General features: G+C 39.9%; 1 protein-coding gene across 1 annotated transcript; it reads left to right on the forward strand.

Annotated features, from left to right (window-relative positions):
- Positions 1-5,450: 5,450 nt before the first annotated feature.
- On the forward strand, positions 5,451-24,016 carry LOC143103054 (cation channel sperm-associated auxiliary subunit gamma-like). The gene is made up of 10 exons (XM_076266839.1): positions 5,451-5,836; positions 6,080-6,136; positions 12,600-12,756; positions 13,019-13,082; positions 13,184-13,282; positions 13,844-13,945; positions 14,804-14,896; positions 17,778-17,877; positions 18,128-18,254; positions 23,743-24,016. The coding sequence occupies exons 1-10, from the start codon at positions 5,804-5,806 to the stop codon at positions 23,799-23,801; spliced, it is 891 nt and encodes a 296-aa protein (XP_076122954.1). The 5' UTR covers positions 5,451-5,803; the 3' UTR covers positions 23,802-24,016.
- The last annotated feature ends 575 nt before the right edge of the window (positions 24,017-24,591 follow it).

Here is a 24,591-nt window from a genome sequence, read left to right on the forward strand (position 1 = left end):
GCAACGTGGAGACTGCAGGTCCGCGGAGTCGTGGATTGAAATTAGGCTGCGCAGTTGATCAACATACCGCGGACCGACAAAAAAAGAAAACAAACGTTTCTGCTATCGATGTCATTAAACATGGAGCCATACAATAAAGTGGTGGTATGAGCGTTCATTCAATGCAGGCGTCTGCGCGAGAGAAACTGAAACTAATCTATAACGTTGGTATCAAAGCTCCGCTTCAACCTGTTGAATGCTATTTAATTTTTTAACGACACTTAATAGAACGACGTTGATTTTTGGAACTTCCATAGAAACAGAGCAGAGACTGTATAATACAATGTAGCACTGAGTATTGTATAGTCAAATTTGAATATAACGTGGCCAAAAGCTATTGTAGCAGTTCTTTCTATCTGTTAAAGATCAACAGATCAATGATTTACGCCTATCTGCTCGCCAAAAAAGCTGCTATTGTGTTTCCTGAATCCTTACATTCAGGCATTCAAATTAAACTTCATTAAAAAACAGTTATTTTTGTTCTCCATTTCCTACCAGTGTGATGCTTGCATGAGGGAAACATCCCAAAACAATAGCACTCATAAAATTGTTGCTGTTTTGAGAAGTATTTCTTTTCTTATGTAAGCATCATGCAACCATGCAAAAGCAATGAAACTAATTATACCTTACATTAGTAAAGCAGTCCTCTGATGTGCATGTCACAAAACATTTAAGTGAAAGTGCATGTATAACAATATAGGCATAATAATGATTGTGATAATTATGATGACAATTTGATTGGGGGGGAGTGGGTTGGGTACGTGTAGATGAGCCCTATGACCCCAAAGTCTGCCATGACTGGGCCTCAGGTCAAAGAAGTTAGAGAAAGGCTGATCTATATAACCTGCATCAGATTGAGGTTTGCAATGATGCGCCTGAAGGCATGGGTTGAGGACCCAGTCAGTTACGTCACAATATGCACATTTGTTTAAATTCATACCTACGTAATCACCATGACCAAAATTGTACTTTTTTTTTTTTTACTTTGAATCTTGAAAAAAAAAATATTGACCTACCTACCGACCCATTTTTTTATTTTTTTGGCTGTTACTGCAAACAAGAATATTTTTAAGGATGGCCTGATTAAGGTTAGGGTTGAAGTTGTCCACCAAAGACTGTACAATAGCTTGTTTACAGTCTATGTTGTCAACATGATGAATAAGTGTTACGGTATTTAAGGGGGTTTGGGGGGTTTCCCCCCAACTTATTTTTTATAAATTCTCTACTGATAGGTAGCACTAGCTACTAGCTAGTGGATCCTTTGTGATCCAGAACCAAACTGACAGCTAGCATAGCAACCTGTAGTGCTAGATAGTAGTGCTGCCGCGATTAGTCGACTTAGTCGACCTAATCGACCATGAAAATTAGTCGACGGCAATTTTTTTAGTCGAAGAGTCGTTTTACTATTGACCGCCTATTTATTTTTGGTCTCACACGGCTGTAATGTTATATTAACTCTATGTTATTAACTCTTGAAAAGTACAATGACTGTCTTTGGATGTTAAACAGGCTACTAAGACTTTGGCATGTTTTAAGCCCCACTATGCACGCAAGTGTTAACGCCAGCAGCAAAGCTGCGTGCCTGCTTGCTTTCAGCGCAATTAATTATTAGGCAGAGCTATTAGTGGGGGGAGCTAAGCTAGTAGGTTACGCTAGTCCAGACTCTGACTAATATAGTAGCCTATTGTGGAAATTGAAATAAATGAAGTGAAGTGTCTCACGTTGACAACGCAACGGCGTGTCATTACTGTAATTCATTCATACAAAAAAACTTTAAACCAAACATGCCGCCGCTCGTGATATCAACAATCAAGGTGCGCGTCATTTCCCATGGTCAATAAGTCACGACGCATATTTTTTTAGCGTTCAAGCCAACTGATAAAGTGAAGTAACCTATGTGGTAAGACGCACAAAGTGCCTGTAGCCTACTTGTTTTGAACATGCTGATGTTAGGCTCATTTGCAAAGTCCTCAACTCCTGTCGCCTTTCAAAGTCCAGCGTTTCTCAAACTATGGGCCGCGCGGACCAGCACCGGCCGTAACGTGGACATTGCTGGTCCGGAGCCGCGGAGTGAAATTATTCCCGGGGCTTCGTCTGATAATTTGCTGCGCAATTGATCAAGGAACCGCGGACCGACAGAAAAAGAAAACAAACTTTTCTGCAATCAGTATGAATTACTTGCTAATTTGGTGTCATCAAACATAGAGGCATACAATTAAATGGTGGTATGAGCGTTCATTCAATGCGCGAGAGAAACTGAAACCACTTGATAACGTTGGTAGCAAATCTCCAATTCAACCTATTGGAAAGCTATTTAATTATGAAACTACATTTAATAGAACAATGTGGATTTATGCAACTTCCATAAACAGAGCACAGACTATAATACACTATCTAGAGCAGGGGTGTCAAACTCATTTTGGTTCAGGGGCCACATACAGCCCATCTGATCTCAAGTGGGCCGGACCAGTGAAATAATTGCAAAACATTCTTTGACAACTCCAAATCTCCAGCTTAGTTTTTTTCAGTAGGCTATGCTTTACCCTTCAGCCTACATTTGTAGCCTACATAATCACAAGGGATATATTAGATTATTACACATTTATTCAGAGAGGCCAATGAAATTGAAATAAAATGCATTTCACTCATAAACAACTGGTTTATTTTTATAGTTGAGTGGATAGGCCTACATTTTTACATCTGACCACCTGAACCAACTCACCACACTAAACTCAAGTGGGAGCTATGAAGAAAGTTAACATCCTGCCTTAAAAATGTAAATGTGCAAATGTATGAAAAATAAAATGAATTTAACAAACATAAGTTAGCAGTGCATGAGCAATACGATCAACTGATACGATTAGGTTACATCAGATCAAATAATTTTGTAGGCTAGGTGGCGGTGCTGTGTAATAGGCTATCCACCATAAAGGCCAGATCCTGCACCCATTCCGGGCATTTAAATTGCTACTGGTCTGCCTTTTTTCTCCAAGAACTGTCCAATTTCCTCTCGTAGTTCAAAGAAACGCTTGAGTACGGCACCTCGGCTTAACCACCGTACTACAGCGTGGTATGGTAAGCCAGACAGAATGCCATTATCACTAAGAAAACAGTCAAACTGACGGTGAGTCAGACCTCGCGACCTGATTAAATTTACAGTTTGCACAACCACACTTTAACATGATCCAAGTTTAGTGTTTTACAACACAACACTTCCTGGTGCAAAATACAATAAAATGCCCAAACATCTTGTCCTCCGTTTGCAGGCTGCACTTTGTCTCTGAATTTTGTCGCAACGCCTGCTTTTCTCCCGACAATGTAGCCAAACTGACAGCACAGGACCAGTCAACTTCGGTTATTTCTTTGAAAATTCATAACTCCTCACAGGAATGGGCTAGAGATTTTTTTTTTTGACATCGTCAGAAATTTATTCTCTACAAGTCTGGGCCGGATTAAACCATCTAGCGGGCCGCATCCGGCCCGCGGGCCGTATGTTTGACACCCCTGATCTAGAGTATTGTATAGTCAAATTTGAATAACGTGGCCAAAAGCTTGTGGCATAATTAAATATGTAAATATTCTTTCCATTTGCCTACCAGTATATGATGCTTGCATGAGGGAAACATCCCAAAACGATGACACCCATATAATTGCTGTTGTTTTGAGAAGTATTTATCATGCAACCATGCAAAAGCAATGGAACTATTCTAATTATATTTTACATTAGTAAAGCAGTCCTCTGATGTGCATGTTTTCAAACTTTTTGTGAACAATGTTAGCACTTTAAACACTGGCTGCTTTGAAGTGCATGTATAACAATATAGCATAACAATAATAATTGTGATGTGATATAATGATAATTTGATGGGGGGTGGGTTCATGTAGGTGGGCCCTATGACCCCAAAGTATGCCATGACCGGGCCTCAGGTCAAAGAAGTTGTCTATGTCGATGGCAACACTGGCATACAAATAAAGTCTATCAAAGGTCTGACATTACTGTAGATCTGAAGGTAGCATTTTAAATGGGTGTTTTTTTTTAATACATAATGTTTTTGAAGTTTACTTACAGTAATACAGCTTCTAACAAAAGTAGAGTGATATATATTTTACGTTTTCCCTTTAGTTGAGTTCAAAATAAAACGTACACAACAAAATAACAAACACTTGATTTTAAAAAAAAATAGTCGTTTAAATTAGTCGACTACGCGAAAAATTTGTCGAAAGATTAGTCGTTAGAAAATTAGTCGTTAGTGGCAGCACTACTAGATAGCAGGGATAGCATTAAGGTAACTAGGTTATCAGGGTAATATAAAATTGAACTGACATAATTTATTAACAGGAGTTTAGGACTGTATATTTGCTGCAGGCTTAAAACATGTCATAGTCAGACATTTAGGTGGGATATTTTATAATTTCCCATGGCTGATACTAGTGATAGAAGCCCATCAGTTTTGTCTTTTGATTTTTTAACGTTCTCGTCCGATGTAGCCAGAGAGGCAGCAACTGTCAATCATGCATAACCCCAGCCAATCACAGACAGAGTAGGGCGTATTCTCATGCATATCACAGACAGTAGGGCGGTATTGGCCAATCACAGACAGTCTTCCGCTACCACCCTACAAAAAAAAAATTGCCTCCCGGCCCCCCGCCATTTGATTAAGAGGAAGCGGAAAGATTGCACTGTCTATGCCCGGTGAGGGCACTGAGGATATATGTGTCGCACACGCAAGCATTGCACGCCACTGATAAATTATTTGTGTGTTACGGAGAAAGACAGAAAGGTAGTGCGCTATCCAAGGAACGCTTGTCCCATTGGATTGTGGACACCATACGGATGACTTATGAGAGTGCAGGAAAGGCCCCCCCCCCCCTCAACGGTAAAGGCTCACTCGACTCAGGGCATGGCCATGTCCTGGGCTTTCATGCGTGGCATGTCACTGGAATCGATTTGCACTAGTGCTAGCTGGAATTCCCCTAACACTTTCGTACGGTTTTATAATCTGGATGTATCGAAGGCTCTGCTTGCTCATAGTGTGCTCAGTGTGGCTTCGACAGGGATTTAGCTGGGTTGTTTGGCCCATGTAAAAGTAGTGGACTGTGTTGCCTCCGGAGAGAGGATGTACACGGCGCAGTGCTACAACATTCCCATAGCGTCCTCGACGCAGTGTCTCGTGACCGATATGAAGGGGAACGTTTAGTTTACCGGGTAACAACGGTTCCCCGAATGAGGAAACGAGATGCTGCGACGCTTTGCCATGCGCTTCCCTTTTTGGTCACGCTGAAACAATGGTTGAGCAAGTATGAAGTACACATCGCATGTACTTATAGCTGTGTGGGAGCAATACATTGGAGGTAGTCTGGCTTTCACCAGACCAAGCTCAGTCTTTTAAGATTGAACATTGGTCTGAGGAGTCCGCTATGTATTTTCTACTGCACAAGAGGCGTGATCAACGGGCATAGTTCAAATGACTCTCTACGCAATTGGATAGTCATTCACCAATCTGACCAACGAACCGGGTGACGTTTGCAGAGCGGTGCGAAAACTCCAGGCTCTCCCGCTATCGTCATCGTTTTAAACCAGCCAATAGCGCACCAAGTGAATAAGCCAGCTTGTGATTGGTCCCGGCAAAATTGTAACGGAAGCAGCAGAAAAAGATTTTCAGCCTGAGCTACAGGGCGAAAAAGAAATCGCCGGCAGATCAGGCTGGGTTCACCCAGCCTACATTGGAGGACTAGTAAACAAAAATTTAGCACGAGTAAAGACATGTGGCATGAGGGAGTGAGGTGTGTCAATCGCGTGAGTCTCACACTCAATATGTTTTGATTTTAGCAGGCAGCTTCTTTCCTCTCTTTCCAGTACTGTGTACTGCCAGTGAATCTTGTAGTGGTACGCAGTACTGTACGCCCTACTGGACCATACCCAAATATCAATGTGTCTGTAGCACCAGTAGTGAGGTTGTCTGTATGACTGTTTGCATCCTCCATTGTGCATATTGTTACAAATTATCTTGTGTGAATATTCAGGTTTATGTAATTTCAGGTGCTTCGCTCGGAGGAAAGATGTTTTCAGGACACTGACCGAGCGATTGTTTCTCAGGTTAGTGCTCTCTTAGTGACTCAGGAGGTAGAGGAGTTGTTCAGCAACTGGAGGATCGCAGGTTTGGGCCTGGCTCCTCTTAACCTTGTCTCTCCTTTTTTGCAAGACCAGGTGCATTATCAAAAATGTTTTGGCACTAAAAACGCCACTGACCACTAGGGGTCGACCAATTATCGGCCTGGACGATTATTAGGGCCGATATTTAGCATTTTTATAATAATCGGTATCGGTAATTTTTTCCACCGATAAGCCGATATTGAAATGGATAAAAAATGAAACGCGCTATTTTGTCTGTAAAGCGTCTCTCACTCCCTGCATTTGCTACTCTGTGGTCAAGAGCATTGTCCCGCCCACTACACCGTCTGATTTGTTAGTTAGCACAAATGCAGCCAATCAGGATCGAAGACTGAACACAGACAAAGTTTAGGATTCTCACTGAGGCAGACTGGGCTTCAGCTGTAGCCTACGGAGCTATTTTTCGAAGTAAGGAAGGTAGCCTACATTGCTGAAGTTGCAGTGAATCACAATCATCTACACTGAAGTTACAAAAACACCACTTAAGCTATTGTCTTTTTGATCCGGATCAATAAGTAAAGCACCCACTTCCTTCATTTAGCGAATTCCCGATTGATGCACGTTACTGATGCTGTTTACTAGTTAGCCCACAAACTCGGGTGCTGCGCTTTGGGAGTTCTCTGCCTCCGCCTCGTTCGTTAATTGTGAATAACGGGACACCTCGGCGGACATAGTACAGACAAGTCCTAAATTATGCGATAGCGAACGTCAAAAAGTGTAATTGCTCCTTTTTGAAACGGACTGTCAGAAAAGACTACATGCACCCTGGACCAACCGTAATTTAATCCGACCTGAACAAAATTTCGTCATGAGCTGGCTATTAACGTGCCTTTTAGGCTCTCAAAAGTGTAGCTTATAGCCTACACATGGATACAAATTGCATGCTTAAATAGCCTAAGAACTATTTTAAAACTGTTTTGTTAAACTATTCAACCGTAACACTTGCCATCACGCATGCACCTCTTCCTCTCCCTCTCCCTCTCCCTCTCTCGTGCACTCACACACACGATGGCAAAGCATCCTCTTTGTGACAGGTCCCTTAACAAGTACATAGCCCATTGTGCAGGCCTACTCTATGAAAATAATTGCTATCACTCAGCTCTTGGATTAACATGACACACAGGATTTACACTTGCAAAGTGATGCAAGTTGATAGACAATTGTGTATCAAAAGAAGAAAGAAAAGTTTGCATAATTAAATTATTTTTAATTAAATTTTTGCAGCATATAGCCTTTACTATCTACCCCCCTTTTTGACAACTGACATATCGGTTTTACATATCGGTTATCGGCCTCCTGTTTTGGTAATAATTGATATCGGTATCGGCCCTGAAAAAAACATATCGGTCGATCCCTACTGACCACAAAAAACCTGGTCTAAAGTCAAAGGTGCATGTAATGTAAAGGCACACGGAATGTAATCAAGACTTAAGCAACAAGTCCCATGCTTGGGTCTGCTTGGATTAATGTCCTTAGGATTTTTATTTAGTCATGTGAAAATTACATTGCAAAATTGCAAAAATACAGTGTTGCTGTTTCCAGGCTGTTTTTGATTGTAAACCCTTGTCAATCAATAGAGAAAGCCGATGATTAAGTGTAAGACTTTTTGTTGTTGCCTACGAGTTCAAATACTAGGCGAGTGCAGATGCATGTAGGCTATACTCTGATAGTCACAATGGAATCCCGAGGGATGTTCCATCAACCTCGCTAAAGGTTAAACCTGGCTTATTTTGATTTTGGCTAATTTTAGTGAGAGTTCCGTCCCATTAGTGTGGTTTACGTGAATCCCAGCTTGGTAACTCCATCCATCGTTAATTATTGGCACAGCAGTCAACCAGTCAGCAAGATAACTAGCTACGGTAACTAGGCCTACAGCAAAATAAAATATAGCCTAGCCTAGATCCTAGGCCTACTGATTACAGGGCCTACATTTCAGTACAGGATTGCAGTATAGCGCATAATTCAAGTCCCGCAACTCTAGCCATCATAATGCAAGTAATTCCTGCACACATTTTAGCCTACAGCGCTGTCTGATAATGTTAATCTATTAATGGAGCGGCGTGAATGCGGGACCAGACGGACAAACTTCTGACTTGATTCGAACGTAACCCCATGCAGAGACACACACACACACACATAGAACCACTTTGCAGGTGCGCTCTTTCTCTAGATCTCGCAGCAGGACTTGTCACCGCTAAAGTCAAATTATGCATGCTTCGATCTACATTAACTGCTTCTCAGGAAAAGAAAACAAAGGTTTAGCGATCAGGAACTGTCAAGAATTTTGCAAACACAGAAGGATTACATAGAGTGGCCATGAGACGCGAGGGAACAATTCGAAAATCGAAACCAAAATCATGTAAGTGTAAATGTTGTTCTCTCATTGACACCTGTAGGCCTATAAGGAAAATGCGATTTCAGTTTGTAAAATGTATCCCCCCAACTGAATTAATCCCCCTATGTGAAGCACTGAATGGGGGAATTCCCCCCATTTTGAAAAATGAATTTTAAGCCCTGGATTAAACGTAGCTTCATGTGTTCCACTGAACATTATAATCAGTGGGTTCACAATATGTGGGGTTGTGCTAAACCTGACCATAATGTACTTTGGCCAGAGTTTAAAGTAAAAATGTATTTATGTTTTCAAATCAACTGAACTCCATTTATCCTTTCAAATAAATGAAAGATTGATTGTGGAATGAAACTTATCCTCATTGATTCTTTGGCATGCCAGGGCTGCTTCCACATGTTTTTCCGATGTGGTTATGTCTGCATTTAGGCTACATTTATTCATTTGGCAGCCTTTATCCAACGCGGCTAGCAGCAATAGAATAACATTTAAGCTACATAGGCGACTGTAGGCTACTAGGTTATTAACAAACAAAACAATCCCTGTCATTTCCATGCGGTTTTCAACAGCTATTAAGAAGAGAGGTTATGCCATGGATTTTTGTGAATGTTTCTTCTTCTACATATACTGATTCCCACATTGCAACTACTGAGTGCATGGTCAGGGACCACCAGCAATGTCCTCGTGGACCACAAGTGGGTCGCAGACCACTGGTTGAAAACCCCTGGCTTACAGTGTCAAGCTGCCACCTCTTGGCGAAAAGTTGTAATACATTTCACGCAGCTGCGTGAATCACAGAAAGCGCGAATGAAGTGGCCACTTCTAAACCACTGTAGGCTACAGTAGCTGACGGTCTGTGGCTAAAGCAGCCATAATGAAAGTGTTATCATTGTTTGGATACTTCACACACACATGCTTTTTAATCGCATAGACTACAACTACCAAGCTGGAATCAAAGCACATCGATTCCCCTCACACCATAAACACGCACTTCAAACAAACAAACAAGCGTCTTAGTCTCACGCATGCCATAGGCAAAACTGTATCACATGCAACATTTTACAAAGCACTGACAGGGCCACCAAGGACTGTGAACTAATCAACAGCAGAAAAACCTATTTAGCAAGCAGATATGTCCCAGCCTGTTTAGGATGCTTCATAGACAGGTTATCTTTCAGGTATATTTTCCATTAGAAAACCATTGCGTTAGCGAATGCGTTGTGGCTAACTCACTTAGGTCCTGTTAGTAGGCTATGGTCAAAAAGAATGAGATGACAGTGGAAAGATACAATTGCATCGCTGATATCAATTTGCTTGGTAACCGCATTTATGGTTTTCTACAAATAAAACAATAATCAAATTGGCCTCCATCACTCAACCAATGCTACGGTAGGAGGCCTAACATTATTTTACCTAGGTCCTAGGCTATTGATATAACTTGTATAAGATTAACGTACCTGCAGTAAAAACCAATGTGTATATGTGTACAGTATGTGGATGTGTGTGTCTGTGCGTGTGTGTGTTGATGTATGTATGTGTGTTTGCGAAAAAGAGTGCGTGTGAGACAATATTCTCTTCCAGCAACCCTTCGCTCAACATCACCATCTACAGGCCAATGAGTGTACAGTCACTAAATGTACACATAACTTAATTTTTTTAGACCCCCCCCATGGATGAAATTCTACGAAACTTGGCATACCCCCAGAGAATGTCAGGTTAATCATACACATATAATTTGGTAGCCTGGGTGCCATTCCGAACTTAGTCCCGCCCCACGGGAAGTTCGGTCTGGCATTGCTCCATTGTGGGGCAAGTATGCTCGCCCTAAATCGGGCGGACCAATCAAATCAGGCTTTACGATGATGGACAGGTGAGCAACAGCGCCTGTTCAATCACGTCATCTGAGCACGCTTAGATTAGGCTTATGTTTGAAACAAAAACGCTGTGGCTAGAAGGATACATGGCTTTTAAGACCCCATATGGAAAATTCATATTATTTAATGAGTTTGTATCACTGAAAATTATTATTTCTGAAAACTTTGGCCAAAGTTGAGATGTGGGGAAACTGATGGTTTCACTTTCATCAAGGGAAAACAGCGCTGTTGCATTGCGACATGTTCCCTAGTTCATTTGATTGACCACCTGTTCAAGGGATTTGCGACAGCGTTTCCCAGCTGTTTAACATGTTTGTAGCATATCACTGTTCAGCAGAATTATTTTTAAAAACGGAGGGGATATAGGAGCAGAAGGATGGTTTGTGTGTTTTCTTTCTACCTCACGGTAAGCTATTTTGTTGCTCTGATTGGTTAGGTCTATCCAATTGAGTGCAGAGGCATTCCCCCCCTGTATCGGTTGAAACACGCCCCATAATTACGTCCCAATGGAGCAGTATCAGACTCATATTCTGACTAGAATTTGAGTATGACAACGTCAGGCTAACAATTTGGTGCAGTTCTGAACATCTTAACTGAAGAGAGGGGCGATTAAAGCAGAATGATATTGCATTTTCATTTTTTACCGGGGGGGTGCAAATCACAAATGAGTGATTATGGGCTAGGTTGATGTGGGCCCTTGAGACCAACATACCATAAAAATGTCTTCATCCTCGGTGCCACGGTTCAGGTAGTTATTTAGGAAAAACTGCATTTTTTGGGTTTCGGGGGGCCCAGCACGGGGGGGGGGGGGGGGGAGTGGCCCCCGGGGACCAAACGAAATTTTTCCGTAAAAGTCTAGTGGGGCTACATACCCACCAAATTTCATGTGTTTCGGTGTCCCGGGTATCGTTGACCAAAATTTCAGGAAATAGATGAAGGGGGGAAAAAAAGAATAAAAAAAAATCTTTGATTGAGCGAAAACAGAGATTTAGCTGTTAATTCTATAATTTAGTTAACTATCAAGCACTTACCTCCATGTGCAAACTGATGATCTCACGACTGATCACGACTGTGATCTCACGACTGATCTGACTGTGTTTATTGCAAATGTCTTTATTCATCGAAAATAACCCCTTGTGCGTTTAAATGAACAAAGTTAAAAGGTGGATTGTTACAAAAGCTGAGCAAAATTTTGACATACTGTTCTCTTAAATACTAATTTTGAGTAAAATACACATTGTTATGCTGTTTTTATCGATGAAGACGTCAATTTCAATTGGTTATTACATAATGCACCATATTGTTACAAAAATAAATCGCAACACCCGCATTTTGTAGTAACACCCGCAAAATGTAATAACTTATTACATAATGCGGAATAATGTATTACATATTGCGTTCATGCAGTTTATTACATAATGCTGTGTTATTACATAATGCTGTGTTATTACATAATGCGTTGTTACACAGTGAATCTTTAATCTTTAATTTTATGCGTTGTTACTCAGTGAATCTTTAAGACCTGAAAACGTACCTGTATATGAGAGCTTTTAGTTAACTCATTTTTATCTAGTAGCATATTTTTTCACATTATTTTACATTCTACTGCTGCTATTTACAGGGTCTTCCTATTTCACTGCACTGGTTTTACTATATGTGTTGTTGTATCTGTCTTCTTACCATCCTGTGAATTCTCATCTTTACTTAATTCTAATTACCTGATCTTTTATTTATTGGTTTGTTTTAACATCTACATTATCAGCAACCATTCATCCAATGTTCCAAAGGCACATTCTGTTTTCTAATCTGATATTATTTAAAAGGCTAACTGAGAAAACATTGGAGAACCCTTTTGCAATTATGTAAGAACATAATGTACTGTAATCTGAAAACTGCTGCCCTGATTAAAAAAGACAACTGATCTCAGCTGGTATTCTGTCTATAGTGGAGTGGAATGGAAATTCCAAACGTTTGACCGGCAGTATACAAAATCAGGAAAACTACTCCAACATCTTAATTATGCATTTATTTGATGAACAAAAAAAAAACACAATTTCAGAAAATGTAATGTCCTATTTTTCATTTTTAAATAGAAAATCGAACTGAAGTGTTAAACGGATCATAATTGTGATGTAGTCATTTGCTCTTCTACTTCTTCTAACAGGGTCAGCAGAGAATAACCGTCTATATTGGCTGTCCTCCTGGTAAGCGCTTGGCATTTGATATCACAAAAACATTGGAAGAGTGTTCCCGTCTCAACAAGCATTACTTCGACTGTCCTTACCCTAGCCCAAAAGTCCCTTGTTTCTACTACAGCGACTGTGAGTCTTGCTTTTACAGAGTTTTAAATAAATTGATTTAAAAGAGAGAAAGATGTCAAAAACACATCTACAATGTATTCCTGAATAATTTAAATGAGAGATGATGAATGCTTGGTGTTTGGTTCTGGCTCAGGGTTTTTTAAAGCAAGAATAGTGTTTTTTTTTTGTTTTAACTTCAAAGTTGTATGTTCTACAAGTGTAATAACAATTTATCACATCTCTCTCTCTCTCTCTCTCTCTCTCTCTCTCTCTCCCTGTACAGTGTTTTATCCCTTCTTTCTCATCCAGGACATGGTGTCAGGAGAATCCGGGCCTTTCTTGGGCAGGTATGATGTGTAGATGAACTGATATGTTACACGAGTGCGTATGTATGTGTGTGTGTGGTGTCGCACCATGGAGGTAATGTGTTTTTCCTGTGACTCTTCAGCTATACTTTCAAAGTAGTAGGTGGCGGTGCATACTCCAGAAAGAACATCCGCTATTTTACTTCAGAGGAAATATTACTGTACAACAGTTATAACCATAGGTAAGTGATCAACTAGGAACAACTCTGCTGCTGATTATAACAGCAAGCCCCTGCATTTCAAATCTACATTAAATTACATTATCAAAATAACCTACGCTCAGTTACTGTCTATTATTATGTGATAGTGTAACAGTACATATGAAATCTTAATAAAATGTTTGGTGGGTCTATCTATCAATCAGTCAATCAATGTATTATTTATGGTGCAATATCATGGTCCCAATACACTTTACAAATAAGCAAAAGAAAATGCATGAGACAAAAACAGAACAACCAACAAGTAAAAGTCAATCAATCAATGTTGAAGTGATAAACAATGATATTTAAAGACCAATGATAAAAGAGTGATCGAATTGGTAAATGCTTATTAGCAAACTCCACCAGAGTTCATGGACCCTGTTGTCTTGTTGGAGTAAAAATGGCCCTGTGATCTTTTTTCAGATATATTTTACTCACAACAATTTTTTTGTATCTCTCTAAAATGTCACTGGTTGAAGTTGTTAGTTGAAATCGCAAGCCATATGATTGAGGTATCATTGTCTGATTTTGATTTTGGCTCAGCTCCAAGCAGACTCTGACTCTGATGTGGACTTATGAGGGCACGTCGGTCAACAAAACCCAAGAAGGGTTTGAAGTGTTAAGTGGAACCAACAACAAGATTCGGTAAATATTGTGTACAAAATAAATTTATTTATATATTTATTACATTTATTTATGATACATTATTCATTTACAAAGGAAATTGGTGTCCTTAAAGGTTGGATTTTCCCTCATTTTTAAATTAACAATTGGAATGCTGCGCTGTTTTCGGAAGCTTTGGCCCAGAGTGCCAGCAATCTAGATCATTGTTTTTTTGTTTTTTTTTTAAGTATATTTTTTGGGCTTTTTATACCTTTAATTAGATAGGATAGTGGAGATTGACAGGAAGTGAGTGGGAGAGAGAGTCGGGGTGGGATCCGGAAAGGACCACAGGGCGGGAATCAAAGCCGGCGTACGGTGTACAGAGACTTTAAGCTCTAAGTGGGTACAAACCGTTTATTTTTACATGCCTCTGTTCCTGAGAAATCCCAAGCTAAACAGTGGCTAGTTTTCATCAAAATCCCTGTTTTTTTCCTAGAAATGGAGATATAGCGTCTTTCATGAAATATGAAGTGTTGTCTGTAAAGTTTCCGGGAAGTGACCTAGCGAGACCTGGCGAGACTGCCACCTAGTGATAAACCCACAAAAATAAATGGCCTGGTTTTGACCTGACGTGCTTTACTGTTTCGAACCAAAGCGGCAACCATCAAAAGTCGAGTTATAATAAAATGTCCAGATAAAATGTCCAGATTGTGCGTTTTCATGAGTTTTCGATCGTCATCTTTTCAGTTCTATTCATCATAGAGTTCCCAAAATCGCACATAAGTTGTGTTAGAGTGTCTATTTTCGTAATTTAAAGAAAAAAGCTAAAAACGTGTGTAAACTTGTTCTCACAACTGTAGCCCAGCTGCCCAGTCTGAGTGATGTGTTTGCTTTCTGTAGATGGCTGTGCGAGAAGAACTCCCCATGTGGCGACCTGTCAGCACAGGGACTGATGGCTCCGGATTTCTTCTTCATCATTGAGGTTTCTAACAAGTGAGTGATAGACTGTTTACACCAGAACTACACTACTGGTCAAAAGTTTGGGGTCACTTAGAAATATCCATTCCAGTGCATTATAGACAGAATCATATTCTATCTATAATGGAGTGGAATGGACATTTCAAGTCCCCAAGTGACCCTAAACTTTTGACTGGTAGTGTATACTTGAAGCATGTATCAGTCGCCTGTTCAGGGTTCCCACGGGTCATGGAATTTCTGGAATATGATGGAATTTTACAAAGTCTATTCCAGGCATGGAAAGTCAGGGAATTTGATAATTCTTGGGGCAAAGTCAGGGAATATCATGGAATGTTGTTGTAGCAGTTTAAAATGTACTTGCCAAAATACATTAATACAGATATATTTCCCTGCAGAATTGATGTATATCTGGTTATTAGCTTTACTGCTTGTTTGAGTAGTTGTGGTTAGCCCAACTTTGATTATTCAATACCCATTTATTCGTCTCCCACTCTAAAAAAAGTAAAAGATTCTTGAACGCTCTGCGGCTGCTCTGAAATCTTTGGTATATTGTACCATTCATTATACAGTAGGTCATGGAATTTCAGTTTTTTTGTTAGGGAAAGTCAGGGAAGTGTCATGGATTTTACATTTGACTTAGACTGTGAACCCTGCCTATCAGACGTCTGTCTATTGTTAAAGATAAAAATGCATCTTGGGTAATGTTCATGTTTACTTAGTACAGCATTCAAAATATTAAATATTTATATGTGAAAATGCTTTAAAAATGCCTGTAAGAATAGGAAGAGAAAGTTACACAAATGTTTGTGAATTTCTGAAAGTTTTGTGAATGAGCCAATCACATTCAAGTTCAAAGAACAAGGAAGTGAGTGGAGCGATAGAAACGTGAACATTTGAAGGGTATTTTCAATTCAGGCTAGTTTATTGCCGGCTATTTTATTTTCTTGGGCCCTTATGTTTGAATGTGACTGTGAATGCCTTTATGATTTGAAAAGTGATTTTGATTTCTAAGGGACTGTACGATATTTACCAGGGGGGGAGGGCCGGTCGTCAGGGGGGGGAGGGCCTAAGAGAATTTTTTAAGCCTTAGGGGAAGGCCCAGGAGAATTTTTTTGGCCTGGGGGGAGGGCCGAGGAAAAATATTTTTTCCTGATCCATGTTATTTTTTTCCCCTGATCAATGATCCGTTTTCGATATTTTAAAAGGTTTGTAGGTCAAAACATGATTCACGTCTCTTTGACAGAGTGGGCGAGTCCAAAAAGTCGCCACCCTACCTGAATCTCCCACAACTCCCCTCGTAAGCTTGCAGGTCACCCGCGGTTATGAGTCATAAACAAAATATTTTAATGATATTCGGGTCATATGCGGGCGGGTCAGTTAAAATTAATTAAATATATATTTTCTACAAATATGCCTACTTAAAATATCACGAGAAGGCTAGCATCAATGCAGTAAAGCATCAATACAGTAAGTCAACAGTAAAGAAGCTGAAGACGCGAGTTAAAATAAAGACACCCCTTCAGGAAAAGCGATATAGCCTAGGCTATGGGAAATATTGGGAAAAGTTCTTAAAGAAGATGACAGTAGTACAAGTTATGGTCTATGTAGGCCTAGGCTACTTCTTGCAAAGCCATTTAAAAGTATGACAGCCGAAACGGGCAGCCTGCAGGAATAAATCTTATGGCACAGACTACACAGCCATATCTACCGGTATGTATAGGTTCGCGCATGCATAAAAGTTACCTTAGTTCGTTGTGTTTGTGACTTTAAACAGTGGATGTGCTTTAGTAAAGCTTTGTGCTTCATTCAGCATTTTAAACCAGTTATTACGTTAACGTTTTGACCAGCAATGTATCTCTCTTGCCTACCTTGCCTCCCATTTCTATTTTCGAAAGAAGTATGTCCATGGCCAAATCTTATCCTAGTGTTCTAATCCTTGGTGGTTGCGTGCGTGCTTGCGCTCTTATTCTCATTCTCTCTCCTGCGCAAACATTATGTCCTGCATGCCTGCGTGTAGTTCTACTGCATAAAGTTTCGCAAATAAATTAGTTTGTTTTACAGAAATAGACTACTGCATGCAGGCTATAACAAAAAGCACACATTTTGTACATAAGCGGGTCGGATCGAGGGTCGGGTATAATTTTGTCGTAGCCTAGGCTAATTAATATTCGCGGTCCGAGTTGCGGGTTGATTAAAATATCGGGCGACCGCTTGTGACCAAACCCGCGCAACACTGGTTTGTAGCCCCGTGTGTGTGTGTGTATGTGTGCTTATGACATTTGCTGGCCGTTTTAACCTTGTAAACGTCATTTTTCGACCAGTTTTATTTGATTCACGTAGGGGGGAGGGCCTAGGAGATTTTTTTTTAGCCGGGGGGAGGCCCCTGGAAAAAAAAATTTGACCAGGGGGCCAGGCAGAACATTTTTAACCCGATGGTCTGGCGACCGGCACTCCCCCCCCCCCCCCGCTAAATATCGTACAGTCCCTAAGTATATCTTTTATACATTTTGTATAAAACAGTTGTGGTGAATGTCTAATAATATTTTAAGTTAAGAGAATTTATTGTTTAAAAGTGGAAGTGCTTAAAGGATAAAAGTAATTCCAAGACATTTAATTTTATATTCAATATATTATATAAATGTTAATGCTTAACTAGTGATTTAAAGGGGAATAGTATATAATATAATAAGTTAGTAATTACACGCACATAAGTGTATTAGTGAAACCCCACTTATTTGATTGATTGGATAGATGTTTAAAGAACTCAGGATAGCCACCTCTCACTATAGCCAAACACGCTAGAGACGCTCTACAAGTTCATCATTTTTTTCTCATATTTTCATCAAATAATGGCTGTTTCTAAAAAAGAACGGTGACCAGTAATATCTCTTAACAGGGGTGTGGATATGAACACATATTGTGACTATGCACTGCGGTTTGAAATTCATGTTCATGGATTTCCACTTGATCCAACAAGAGCTCTTTATTTCATGCTGGTAGGCCTTCCTCACTCATCACACCATCCATCTTTCCAGTTAGAATTTATCTGTGTAATGCTGTGTAAAATAATTATTTAAATATAACTTTAGCTAGTTGCTAGCATTGCACATTACTGATCACTTGTAGGTTTATACAAATAAACTATACATTTGGAAATAACAGTCTTGGTAGTAAATCCATATATAATGTCTCAAAAATAGTTTGGTCTGACATGTTTTTTTTATCCACTGTGACACTTCACCTTAGATGACCTTGGCCACCATAGGCGTGATTCTGTTCTGTTACATTGTGTTCCACTGCTGTGGCCCTGGACTCAAAACACTGGGGAAGGCTGCTTATCAGGCAGCCAAGGAGCAGCCCCATATTGAGAGTGGTAAGATCCGTTCATTCAACATAGTTCAGTTAGAGTTAGTTCAGGTACAGGTATCCCACCCTTCGTCTCACTCGTCACATGTTTTTTTTTAAGTAGCCTCAAGTATGCGTATGTGAATTTCATGAGCAGTAAATACATTAAAAATATAGCCGCAAGTGGCCATGAGGGGCCCAAGCATGTGTGGCTCTGCGACCAGTGCCGTTTCGGATACCAACGATGCACTCACATGTGGTGGGAGTGTCAATGCAGATCAATTAGTATTCTTTTTTGTGTCAGTCTTTTCTGACTTTGGTCAGCTGGTCGTGTTACGCCAGACAGGTATATTGAGCGTTTTGATGTCATATACAGCTAATATGATTAATCTGATGAATCTGCTTGTGACATCCAAAAAAAAACATGTTCCTTTTCTTGCCAATTGGTGGCGCTATGCCAGGCATATTAATAGAACATTAATATCATTCACAATATCTAATATTTTTAAAAGTTTCAGATCAATCAGTTAAGACATTGCCAATTTCTAGCACGTTTTCCTGCTTGGCCAGGTGGTGGCGCAATGGCTGGCAGGCCCATTGGGTGTCTGGATATCATCATAATCATAATATCTATTAACCTAGAGAAGTTTCAGACCATTCATTCAAAGCATAAAACATTTCTGGCACATTTCCTGCTTGGCCAGATGGTGGCGCTATGCTAGACTTGTGAATTACACTTGTGAATATCGTCGCAATAATGATATCCAATATTTTATAATGTTTCAGATCAATCAGTTAAGGCATTGTTCATCTCTGGCACATGTTCTGCTTGGCCAGGTGGTGGCGCTATGCCAGGCTGGCCCATTGGGTGTCTGGATATCATCATAATCATGATATCTATTAACCTGAGAAGTTTCAGACCGTTCATTCAATGCACTGTGACTTTATGACACATTTCCTGTTTATGTGGTGAAATATTAAAATCATAACATATTACAACATATCAAAAATCCCTTCTCAAGGAATCTGACCAACCGTCTTGGAGGAGTATGTCAAAATGTATCATTTGGCATTAGTGTAATTGCCATTCATTCTGTTGCCAGTTGGTGGCGCTATGCCAAATATGAATTATGGGCATATGAATATCATCATTACCATGGTTTCAAGTGATACATGGTGAATTATGACACATTTACTGTTTATGCGGAAAGGTATTAAAATTCATAGTTTCGCCATTACGGCAAATTACAACAAATCAAAAAAAGCTTTGCAATTTAGAATCAACAGCATCTTGGAATCATATATACCAACTTTGACATGAATTGCATCAATCGTCTTGGAAAAGTGCATAAAAATTGATCATTATGAAAACACTCAATTACCTCACTTCTTGTGGGCGTGACTAATGCCATGTATATAAGTGAAGAAATACAGCCACATTACACCAGTCCTAGCTTCTCTTCACTGGCTGCCAATACAAGCCAGATCCGATTTTAAAATCCTTCTTTTAACATACAAAGCCTTGCGTAATCTTGCACCTGTTTACCTGAGCGAGCTCCTGAAGCCCTACACACCATCACGTGCTCTGCGCTCTATGAGTGCTGGCCATCTGATTGTTCCTTCCGTAAAGAAGAAATCAGCTGGACACAGGTCATTTGCGTACCGTGCACCTACCCTCTGGAATAGCCTCCCTCTACATATCAGAGAATCGGGCTCTGTGGACTGTTTTAAATCCAGACTAAAAACCTTTCTTTTTTCCCAACATTTTGGTCAACCACTAGCCCTTTGATCACCCTTGTCTCACGGACTCTGCTGCTTTATTGCTCCAGCGGATATGTCCTGTCTTTACTGTCTCTTACAGTTTTTATTGTTATTTATTGTATGTTTTGTTTTACTTATTTATTCGTTCATGTTTTTAATGCAATTGTTTTATTCCACTATACAATTTTAATTTTATAATTTTGTTTTCTCTTAATTGTTTTTAATTGTTTAAGTGTTTTGAGACCATGGCAATGGTGATATTACACTATAAACATCAATAAATTGAAATTGAAATTATATACAAAAGTTGTTTGTCTTGGGGAGGTACATACACCTACCAAATTTGGTCTGTGTAGCTAAACCAATATGCCAACCACGGGATGAGTCACATAGGGGGGCGCTAGCGAGTCCCTGGGCCACGCCCGGGGCCAAGCCTTTGTCCTTGAGTAGCGGGTGCAATGACTAATGTGTGTACTAAATTTCATGCATTTTCGACCATGGGAACCACCTCAAAAAAGGCAAAGTCACGCCTCTGAAAAAAAGATGATGATGATGAAGAATCCATACAAAAGTAATAGGGCTTCGCACCTCTCGGTGCGCAAGGCCATCCAGGCCCTGCACTGTCGGTGCTCGGGCCCAAATTACAATAAATAAAAGGATATATATGTATACAAATTAATACTGATTTGATACATTCATATCACATCCATTTTGTAAAAAACTAGATGTACCGCGTAGCGGTACAAAATATGACCGCCGCTCAGTCCTGCACATCCATTCCGCGAAAATAAATCATATTAATGAATTTGTCTCCATCTTCTACTCCATCCCCCACTCTTGAAACTTTTGTGTATGCTTGTTTGGAATGTTTGTTTGCACACATTCCGCACACAAAGTAGCCTACTGGCGCTGCAAAGGTGAATAGATTTGTTTCTGGGCCAAAAAATCTGTAACATTGTTATAAAACCTTTAAAATCTCTAAACAATCACAAGTAGGGCAGTTCATCATCCATCCATTGCAACTGGACTGATGAAAGGTACACCTGTAGGCTACATTGTATTTGGGAAAAGCAGAAGGTAGCAGCATAATGTATTTATTTATTTATTATTAAACTAAAACAATCCCTGTCAGTTCCATGCAGTTTTCAACAGCTATCAAGAAGAGAGGTCATGTCATGGATTTTTGTGAATGTTTCTTCTTCTACATATGCATAGGTTTAGTCATCTAGTTCAAATTATATTCAGCTTTATTGTCAATGCACAAATTAAATACCAGTAGTCTAAAACAAAATGCCGTTTTACCCAGTGGTGCAAATAACTGACATGTCCAAAAGGGCCTTCATGAAATGCGTTGCGAGACTGTTCATACACATTTTAACGGGCAAAGTTGAAGAGCTACTCTCCGTTATTGTTTGTGCAAATAATATGCTGATTCATGTTCCCTTGCATTTTGCAACCATGAGGTCCATGGTTAAGCTCAATCTTTTGACGCAATCTTTTGATTTTCACCCAGCCTAGTCCATGGTAGGCGCCCGATAGAAATATTGTTTAATTTTGCGATTGAGATATCCACGCACTGGCGCCCCCCCTGCGACGTGTTCGCCCCCCGGTTTTAGAGCTATTCTAAATGCAAAAATGCATAGACATTGCATGACAAAACCGTGACTGTTAACAAACTATAAGCTATATAAGGTAGGCCCTATGCTAGGCCTATTACACAACACAAATTGTCACCAGGCTATGCTGGCGATCCAAATAAAATCTCCGTTGGAACCAATGGCTTACACCTTACAGTATCAAGCTGCCACCTCTTGGCGAAAAGTTAATAGTTTTGCATATCAGTAGTAATACATTTCACGTAGCTGTGAATCACGGAAAGGGCGAATGAAGTGGACACTTCTAAATGGAACCCAACCCACTGTACAGTAACTCAAGGTCTGTGGCTAAAGCAGCCATAATGAAAGCGTTATCATTGTTTGGATACTTCACACACACGTGTTTTTTAATCGCATAGACTACAACTACCAAGCTGGAATCAAAGCACATCGACTCCCCTCTCACACCCTAAACACGCACTTCGAACAAACAAAAAGCGCCTCAGTCTCACGGAATAGCCATAGGCAAAACTGTATCTGACCGGTGTAACGTTGGTACTAAATCATCCATCGCAAAGAATGATTTTTGTAGCACGTGCAACAAATATGTGTAGGTACAGCCCTGCCCTGAATACATCTCAACGTGCGCTCTAAAACATCTGGTTTAAATGGAGATGTAGATCATCACGGGATCATAGACAGGTTATCTTTCAGGTAGCCTAGGCCTATATATTTTCCATTAAAAAACCATCACGTAGCGAACGTGTTGTGGCTAACTCACTTAGCTCCTGTTAGTAGCCTAGGTTATGGTCATAAGCAAATGAGATGACAGTCGAAAGATACAATTAGTGCTGTTATCGATTTGCTTGGTAGCCTATAAACGCATTTATGGTTTTCTACAAATACATCAATAATCAAATTGGCCTCCATCACTCAACTATGCTAACGGTAACATTATTTTACCTACGTTCTGCTATTGATAGGATTAACGTAGCCTACCTGCAGTAAAAAACAAGCATGTCCGATAAACATTCTCAGATTTATTTCGGCTTCAAGAGGAAATGGGAATTACATTTCATGCAGAAATCATCCTACCCTTAGACGTTCTCTGCGGTAAACTACTGTAGCCTACAGTCTTGTCCTTGTAGGAAGCATAGTGTCTTTCTAACCCACTTTAGATTAACTTCCAACAAAATTACGTCTCACTGCAACGATGCGCCATCTAGTGGACAAACGACTACTTATCGCCAATACTGGAAATGCAGCCATGATGATGATGATGAATATTTATTTTGGCTTTCTTTTAATCCTACTGAATTTGTAATTATGTATCAGCCGTTCTAATACCGATAGTATGTGGGTGCCTGTGTGTGTGTGTGCATGTGTATATGTGTGCACCACCATCTACAGGCCAATGAGTGTACAGTCACTAAATGTACACATAACTTAATTTTTTAGACCCCCCCATGGATGAAATTCTACGAAACTTGGCATACCCCCAGAGAATGTCAGGTTAATCATACACATAAAATTTGGTGCAGTTCTGAACGTCTTTACTGAAGAGAGGGGCGATTAAAGCAGAATGATATTGCATTTTCATTTTTTACCGGGGGGGTGCAAATCACAAATGAGTGATTATGGGCTAAGTTGATGTGGGCCCTTGAGACCAACATACCATAAAAAATTCTTCATCCTCGGTGCCACGGTTCAGGTAGTTATTTAGGAAAAACTGCATTTTTTGGGTTTCGGGGGGCCCAGCGTGGAGGGGGAGTGGCCCCCGGGGACCAAACGAAATTTTTCCGTAAAAGTCTAGTGGGGCTACATACCCACCAAATTTCATGTGCCCCGGTGTTTCGGTGCCCCGGGTATCGTTGACCAAAATTTCAGGAAGTAGATGACGGGAAAAAAAAAAAAAAAAAAACTTTGACAATCCCTATATGACCGCTTCGCTAGCTTCGCTAGCGGCGGTCATAATAAGCATTCATGTGCTGTTAAATAATTTCTGACAATGACAGGGCAATTACAATTAAAAATATATATATATAAAATATAATTCGTATGGAAAAAATATATATATAAGTTTTCATATTCCTAAATTCTAACAAGCAACATCACATCTACAAGTTAATCACATCTTGTACTTTTACACGTGTTTTTCAGAGTCTTCTTTGCTGATGGATGAGCCTGAGCCTATGACATATGCAAGGGTTCGAAGATGACATTGATAGCTGGCTCTGAATCGGATCTGGCGACGATTAGTCAGATTTTACCATATAACTGGGCTGACCCAGTCCAAAGTTGGCCATTGTTGGGATCAGTTCTTACTGCACCAAAATCATCTTTGTTTGGAGATTTCAAAATGTGTTTGTATTGTTCCATCAATAGTAAAAAAGAAAAAGACATAGTATTTGATGTAAATTGTTGGGTGATGTGAATTGGGTACTTGATTACACTGATCAATACATTTATATATTGACTGACTCTGGATTGTCTTTGTATTCGCTTCACTGTTGATCATTACTACAGAATTGATTGTTGTTAATGAGTTGTTGGCTCTCCATGATGTCAGACCACTCACAGTCACTGTCACTATATGATCCGTGAATACTGTAAGTACAGAGTACACTACCGGTCAAAAGTTTGGAGTCACGTAGAAATTTAAATTCCACTCCATTATAGACAGAATACCAGCTGAGATCAGTTGCATTGGTTTTAATCAGGGCAGCCGTTTTCATGTGCTTACATAATTGCAAAAGGGTTCTCGACTGTTGTACAAAGAAATGGCTGATCTTTAATGCAATATCTACATTGCCCATTATCAACAACCATTCATCCAATGTTCCAAAGGCACATTCTGTTTACTAATCTGATATCATTTTAAAAGGCTGACTGAGAAAACATTGGACTAAAAAAACTAAAACTAGCAGTGAAAAAAACTACAGTTTTCCAAAAAAACGAAATAAAAACGACACTGAACAATGCAAAACGAACTAAAAATATACACCAATC

Source organism: Alosa pseudoharengus, unplaced genomic scaffold (assembly GCF_046254945.1).
Source record: "Alosa pseudoharengus isolate Yale_2024_CS ecotype anadromous, Long Island Sound unplaced genomic scaffold, YU_APseudo_1.1 YU_APseudo_1.1_scf_4, whole genome shotgun sequence".
Classification (NCBI taxonomy): domain Eukaryota; kingdom Metazoa; phylum Chordata; class Actinopteri; order Clupeiformes; family Clupeidae; genus Alosa; species Alosa pseudoharengus.